General features: G+C 43.9%; 1 protein-coding gene across 1 annotated transcript; it reads right to left on the reverse strand.

Annotated features, from left to right (window-relative positions):
• Positions 1–3,325: 3,325 nt before the first annotated feature.
• Positions 3,326–5,222, reverse strand: LOC4326394 (zinc transporter 1-like). The gene is made up of 2 exons (NM_001397949.1): positions 4,503–5,222; positions 3,326–3,936 (listed from the first exon to the last, which is right to left on the reverse strand). Exons 1-2 carry the CDS (start codon positions 5,167–5,169, stop codon positions 3,545–3,547), a joined length of 1,059 nt encoding a protein of 352 aa, NP_001384878.1. The 5' UTR covers positions 5,170–5,222; the 3' UTR covers positions 3,326–3,544.
• Between the last annotated feature and the right edge of the window lie 2,766 nt (positions 5,223–7,988).

The following is a 7,988-nucleotide window of genomic DNA, read 5'->3' on the forward strand; positions in this document are numbered from 1 at the left end:
AGACACGGTGATGTATACAGGTTCGGGCCGCTGCGAAGCGTAATACCCTACTCCTGTGTTTTTGTGGATTTGTGTATGAATGAGCTCCAAAGTGTGAGCCAACTTCTTCCCCGTTCTAAGCTCTAAATCTGGAAAGAATCAATCCCCCTTCTCTATGGGCAAGGTCCTCCTTTTATACTTCAAGGGGATACCACATGCACCCTCTTCTTTCCAAACTGGACTTTTCCTCTCTTTATGGACGGAGATTGGTATGGTCGCTGTCCGAATGACACTTCGATGGGACAGCCCACACCTACCTCCACTCCCGGCGGAGACGGGCGCAACGTGGGATCGTGGCTGCCCGTTGCTGACGCGACCAGTGTCAGACTGGTCATTCTTGTCCACCATGTGTCAGTTTAACAAGATGCATGTTTGCCCTTCTTCGTGTAACACCTTGCCTGTAATGGTTAGGATGAAGCCTGGTATAAATCTAACCAGGGCTAACGTGCCATCTCTAAGAGATAACACGCTAGCTCCGGCTTGAGACGAGTTGCCTAGAGGCTTTCGTCTTGACGGGATGGGGCAAGGCGTGCGTCAGACCGCCAGTCGCCACCTAACCCGTGATCTGACCGGTCTGTGACTGGTCACAGACCGGATAAAGGAACGCGCCGTACTGCGCTGCATACAGCGTGACACGCTTGACCAGACTGCAATAAATGCTGTTAGGTGAGCACAGCTGTGCTCACTTATCCCATATGTGTGGCGCAGACTTCCTTAAGGGGGTCGGGGTGCCTCGGCCCTCGGGGCCGGGGCAAGCGCAACCCGACCCCCCCTCGGGGGAAATCAGGAGGAGGGCGGACACCTCACCCTCGGGCCCGACGTCCCCGAAGGTGCCAGGCCACGTGGGCGATTGTGTCTGCCTCAAGCCTCTAGTCATGATACTCCCGGTCCCATATCACCGACAACCCACTACCCTTAGATGCCTCTAATAATCCAGAGAAACAAACAACTCGTAGCTTATTTTATGTTAGCTTATTATAATCCAGCTTAGAGTAATCTGATTTAATAATATAGATTACAATAATCTTAAGCTGAAACAAACAGAGCCATCGTATGAGAGAGTTATTAGCTTTTCTTGGTTTTGGTGTACCTATGAAATATGTAGATCAATTTGGAATGGAGGGAATATTTCATGGGTACACTAAGACCAAGAAAAGATAATAACTCTCTCATACTATATTTACTCTAGCAACAAACTCGATGCATGCACCATCCCCAATATTTCCTAGCCAATAGCAAATCAAGATATTGCATGTGGGTTATAAATACTTGTGTGCATGGATACATGCATCAATGTCTATTTACTCCAATACACAAATAACGAATAGACTTAATAAATGAACACAAATATGTAGATCATTTAGAAATAAACAAAAAAAACTATATGTAGATCAATTTAAAATGGTGGGAGTAGTAGTTTGGATGTCTCCAGCTGAAACGTGCGTGTTTAATGTCCGAGGTAATGTTCGTTTTGCAGTTGAAAAATTGTATAATCGTGTGGTGCTATCTGCCACCTTTCAATTCCAGATGACCCGTTTCATTGTTGGTTAGACGCATGGATGGTGGAGGAGAGATAGTCTTTACTGGAGTAATATATTTCCAAATGCAAATTAACTGAGCTTCTCATATCCAGAAGTGTTTGTATGCAAATATGCAATGCAAGCAGTGAAGCAGAGGCAGAGGGGCATCCAGCTCTGAGGCTCCGGAGAGATGGGCCGTAGTGTTGGGCTTGGGCCGCATCTTTTCTTTGTGGAATAAGATCACTTTGACTCCCTCAACTGACCACTGAATCTAAATCGTATCCCTCAACCACAGTACCAGAAATCTTGAACCCCAACTTACAAAACCGGTACAATTTGACTCCCTTAGTGATTTTGGAGAGTGGTTTTGTTGACGTGGCGCACACGTGGCAGTGTTGACTTGGTCTTCGTCCCACGTGGCATTGACGTGGCGCTTATGTGGCATTAAAATTAAACCCATTTGTCATTCATACAAAAAATAATTGTGGGCCCTACTGACATGCGGGTCCCACATATCATCCTCTCTCTCACCACCCTTCTTCCTCCTCTCTCCCTTATTTCTCTCTCTCTCTCTCTCCCCTTGACATGAGCCGGCGGCAGGCGAGGGCTCGAGCGGCGGTGCGGTCGGAGAGCTCCGCGAGGAGCGCGTTGACGGAGAGCAGCGCGGCGGTGGAGCTCGCGATGACGCCGAGCACGACGCCTGTGGTGCCCACCACCTTCCCAGGCACCGGCCACTCGATCTTCGACATCTCCTACGCGACGCCGGCCCACCACCCGCCGGCGGCGGCCGCGGCCTCCGCCTCCTTCAGCTCCGCTGCCACCGCCTCGGGGCTCTTATCCCTTCCTTCTCCTCCCGCCTCCTCCTTCCCGGCCTCCTCCGCACCGTCCACCACCGTCGCGAACGCCTCCTGCTACTCCTGCTCCTGCCCCTTCTTGTTCTCCGCTGCTCCTGCGCCCTTGGACTTTGAGGCCGCGCCGGCGAGGTGGCCGCGGCAGCCGGCGGCGACGGAGCGGGAGAGGGATAGGGAGATCGCGGGAGGGCGAGGGTGGAGAAGGAAGCGTGCGATGCGGCGGCGGGCGGCGGAGGGGGTGGTGGTGGTGGTGGTCGGCGTGGTCGCCATGGCTCGGCGAGGTGGCCGCGGCAACCGGCGGCGGTGGAGCGGGAGAGGGATAGGGAGATCGCGGGAGGGCGAGGGTGGAGAAGGAAGCGCGCGATGCGGCGACGGTGGGGATGAGGAGGCGGGCGGCGGAGAGGGTGGTGGTGGTGGTGGTCGGCGTGGTCGCCATGGCTTCCCGGTTTGATTGGTCCGGTGGCCCACATGTGAGAAAGAGGGAGACATAGAGAAGGGAGGAGAAGGAGAAGGAAGAAGGGATAAAGAGGGGATGACATGTGGGACCCACATATCAGTGGGGCCTACAATTATTTTTGTGTGAATGACAAATGGACCCTGCTTATATTTTTAAATTTTAATGCTACATAAGCGCCACGTCAATGCCACGTGGGACAAAGACCAAGTCAATACTGCCACGTGTGCGCCATATCAGCAAAACCACTTTCCAAAACCACCAAGAGAGTCAAATTGTACCGGTTTTGTAAGTTGGGGGTAAGATTTCTGTTATTGCGGTTGAAGGATACGATTTAGATTCGGTGGTCAGTTGAGGGAGTCAAAGTGATCTTATTCCTTTCTTTGTTGGTCTCTGCGCACTCAAATTCATGCGATATTTTTCATCATCAGAAAAAATGATCCAACGAAACCAACAGTACGTTTTATAACAACTTTTATTCACGGTTTGATATATGTAGATAGATACAGCAATCATTAGTGGACATGAACTGTTTCGGCCACGATTAATGAATGGGGTGATAGAAATCGAACATGCATGCAGCATGTGTACATACAGTTAATTAAACAAGCCAAATTAAGCATACATACATGGGCGCAGGAATTGAAGAAATGAAGCAGTGTAATACTAGGATGGATGGATCAGTCCCAGATCATGACGACAGCCATGACGGCGACGCCGAGGAGGACGGCGAGGAACTTGAAGAGCGGCTTGTCGGCGGCGGTGGGGTGGTGGGGGCGGTAGCCCTTGGCGATGAGGTGGTTGATGGCGACGTAGATGAAGACGCCGGTGGCGAGGCCCATGGAGATGGCGTAGGTCCAGTCGGCGGCGCGGCCCTGGGAGGTGGCGTCGATGGCGATGCCGATGCCGACGCCGACGGGGCTGGAGACGGCGAAGGCGAGGGAGTAGACGACGGTCATGAGGAAGGGGCGCTTGGGGATCATCCGGAGCAGCGCGATTCCCATCGCCACCGCCGCGAATATCTTGTGCAGCCCGATCGTCCACAGGTTCCTCCACGCCTCGCTCTTGCTCGCTGCAATTCATCTCATATTGACATCAGAGAGTCCAATTATTTCATCCATATATACATTCCAATTTTTGTTCCTTTTCTTCCAGTAATCACTCAAGATTTTCAAGAAACCATATCATCGTTCAAATTATATAGCACATGCAGTTTTACTAGCTAGCTAGCAATTAATCGTTACATCATCTGTCTATGTATAATGTATCCCGTAATTTTGATCATGCTAAAACAACAGGCTAATATTGTATTGAAATTAATTAATGCCTTGAAAATTTGTAACTTATCAGCTGTAAAAATGATTAAGCAAGAGGACAAATAATTCAAGTAACTAGTGAGATGAGATGATCAATTAGCCAAATCAAAGAGATCGAAATATCTGGAGACAGAACAAACAACTCTAGGTTTTAGCATAACAATTGGCCTAAAAATGAGTCAGCTAGCAATGAACATTAATTGCACACTGACAGAATTTTGTCCCAGAGACTTGGAGCAAAAAAAAAATCAGTCAAACTGAATTTAATTAGTTAAAAGAACTGAATTTAAATGAATCAGATTGCAACAAGCTTTGTCCTGACCTGAGACACCAATGGCGATCCCTTCAAAGACGGAGTGGAAACAGAGCGCGACGATGAGCAGCACGGCGTCCTCGAACGACGATGTCCTCACCAGCATCGCCGGGTGCGCCACCGCCGCCGCCTCCTCCTCCTTGCGGCTCATCACCGCCCCCTCGGCTTGCTGCCGCTGCTGCTGCTCACTGACCTGGTTGTCGCTAACGCCGGCGGCGGCGCTCCTCCGCGCGACGGCGGCGATGACGAGGTCGCTGAGCATGGTGAGCAGGAAGCCGACGCAGGTGAGCATGAAGGAGAACGGGTACTGGTTGGTAGTGAGGCCCTTGAAGGTGGAGGTGGAGTCGGCGAGGAAGTGCATCAGCGCGGTGCCGAGGAAGACGCCGGCGGCGAACTGGGTGCCGAGGAGGAGGAAGCTCTCGTTCCACCGGTAGAAGTAGGGGGAGACGCCGCCGGCGAAGGTGAACACCAGCAGGATCACCAGGCACCACACCTTCACGGCGATCAGCCCCTTGGACCGCACGCCGGACGACGACGCAGGCGTTGCCGGGGCGTCGACCTGCCCGTCGCCGTCGTTGATGCCGCCATGGCCGCTGCACGCCTGGAACGAGAGCGCGGCGAGGAGGACCACGGCGACAAGGAGCGAAGAAACCCTCATCGTCATCGTCCTGGCCATGGTCGTGGCTCGCGCCGTCGCCGTCACGATCGATCGATCGACTTCTGGGCCAGCCACTAGGTAGGAGGCTGGATTGTGAGAGCTTATATATATATACACGTCTATATATTATAGGTGTGTTAAAGTAAACTCGGGTTTAGAGATGCCCAACGCTTTGCTGCTGGATATATGTTAGATAATGGAGAAATGATGAAGGACTCGGATTGATATATTATAAAAACTAGTATGGTGGCCCGCGCAGATTGCGCGGCTAGCATCATTATATTTTCTCTCATATAATAGTATATATGTTTTCTCATTATATTATTAAAATATATTACAATGACAACGTAATTTTAAATTTTGCAATAACTTTACGAAACTACTAATGTGTAATATTCATATTGTATTTTATATACGTGTTAGTTATTAATTATTTTTAATATCAAATTTTAGTTATTTGTAAATTATATATATATATATATATATATTCCTATATGGACTCTAGACTTATCTTTTAATATTTCTTTTTTAATTCTGAATTTTTATTATTTCTAATTGTATTTCTATGTGGACTCTAAACTCATCTGTCAATATTCTTTAATTTTTAATTTCAAATTTCAGTTACTTCTAAATTGTATTCCTATATTGACTTTAAACTCTTCTTCCCATGTTTTTCTTAATTTTAAATTTTAGTTATTTGTAAATTGTATTTTTATATGGACTCTAAACACAACTTTTCATTTTATTATGTTTATTCTGAATTTTATTTAGTTTTAAATTTCTATATGAACTCTATACTCTACTTCTAATATTCCTTATTTTTTTAATTCCGAATTTCTTTTTTTCTTAATTATATTTCTATATGGACTATATACTCTACTTCTAATATTCCTTATTTTTAATTCCTAATTTCTGTTATTTCCTAATTGTATTTCTATATGGACTCTATACTCTACTTCTAAAATTCCTTATTTTTAATTCCAAATTTCAGTTATTTCCTAATTATATTTCTATATGGACTCTAGTCTCCTCTTCTAATATTCCTGATTTTTTAATTCCTAATTTCAACTATTTCTAAATTGTATTTCTATATGGACTCTAGTCTCCTCTTCTAATATCCCTTATTTTTTAATTCCAAATTTCAGCTATTTCTAAATTATATTTCTATATGGACAATGCTTTTTCATATGGCTCTATACTCTACTTCTAATATTCCTTATTTTAATTCCGAATTTCTATTATTTCCTAATTGTATTTCTATATAGACTCTATACTCTACTTCTAATATTCCTTATTTTTAATTCCGAATTTCAGTTATTTCCTAATTGTATTTCTATATGGACTCTAGTCTCCTCTTCTAATACTCCTTATTTTTTAATTCCGAATTTCAACTATTTCTAAATTGTATTTCTATATGGACTCTAGTCTCCTCTTCTAATATTTCTTATTTTTTAATTCCGAATTTCAGCTATTTCTAAATTGTATTTCTATATGGAGTCTGCATTTTTCTTTTTCTTCGATTAATATGAAAATTTCTAGGTTATGTGAGTGAACGTGGAGGCTCCTTTTTCTATTCCTTTAATAATATAATAGATGATTAATTTGAGAATGATGATCCAGTATGTGTATGTTTAGTTTTATAATGAAACAAATTATAAATATAATTATTATATGCTTGCATGTTAAGTTTTATGTGCTTAATGAGTTGATATGGCATGCTTGCATATGTGTTTTAATAGTGCTAATAAATAATATGTTTCACGTTGAGTTTTAGGTATTCAGTGGATATTAGTTTTATAAAAAGAAGGGATACGATGATGTTAGGTTAAGCTAGATGTACGTTTTACCTTATCCAGTAATAAATATTTACAGTTTATTAGAACAAAATTTTATTAAACTTTGATCATCAATTACATCTCGAATATCCATATTTTTAAAAGGACGTCCATAAATTTGCCATGAGAAGTCATAATATTACAAAGTACAGTTAGATTTTATAAGCTTGTTCTAATATCAGTGGTCAAGATATCAAAAGTTTGATCGAATTTTACTTTTTACTATAAACATAAAAAGTTTTGGATGTGGATTCTGATCCCTCGAGGGGACATCCCCTCGTTGTTTGCATACCATCTAAATAGTTATTAAAAAATTTGAAAAAAATTGATAATATAGATTAATACGAAATATATATATCACTCTACAAACATGCAAAACCAAATTTTACTTTTACAAGTTGCAACAAAAATAACAAATTAAACTCAAAATAGTTATCGCACATTCACAAATATATTTATTGGGACCTTAGGTCACGAACAAGATTGGGGATAGACCGGAAAGAAGTATTTTCCCGCCTATCCTTAGAAATGAGCTCAAACAACAAACACAACTCTTGAGGATTACTTTTGTATTAAAAATATCTTGTCTTGCTACAGGGATTTGATCAGCTTTTATAGCCTACGGTCTTACATGTGATGTTACATTTCTACCCTCATGGGCTTTAGTGAATTTCCTATAACGCCCTTGCCATGTCAGCAACCTTAGGGGTATTACAGTATATTCTCAGGGTCATTATAGTCTTTTGGCTCCAGCTGGCAAGAGTGGTTGAGAAGTGGCCCCCACAAAATCTTCCATTCGACTTGATCTCAACTCGAATAGGTTTTTCCTTCGAGTTCTTCTTAGCCGAATGTCTTCTATTCTCGAGGGTTCGCACATCCTCCATCAACTTTCCAATCACCCCGGTTTACCTGCCATGTAGTTAGAATTCATCTTTAAGTAAGATGAGTTACATATAACTGATAAGAAGCCACTCAAGAGTGTTTTCCAACTCGAGAGTGTTT

The sequence above is a fragment of the Oryza sativa genome, chromosome 1 (assembly GCF_034140825.1).
Source record: "Oryza sativa Japonica Group chromosome 1, ASM3414082v1".
In the NCBI taxonomy this organism is placed as follows: Eukaryota; Viridiplantae; Streptophyta; class Magnoliopsida; order Poales; family Poaceae; genus Oryza; species Oryza sativa.

Coding starts and splice junctions, on each gene's coding strand:
- LOC4326394 (NM_001397949.1), bottom strand. CDS start 5,169: ATGGCCAGGACGATGACGATGAGGGTTTCTTCGCTCCTTGTCGCCGTG. Junction 3,937..4,502: donor GATCGCCATTGGTGTCTCAG/GTCAGGACAAAG, acceptor GATGAATTGCAG/CGAGCAAGAGCGAGGCGTGG.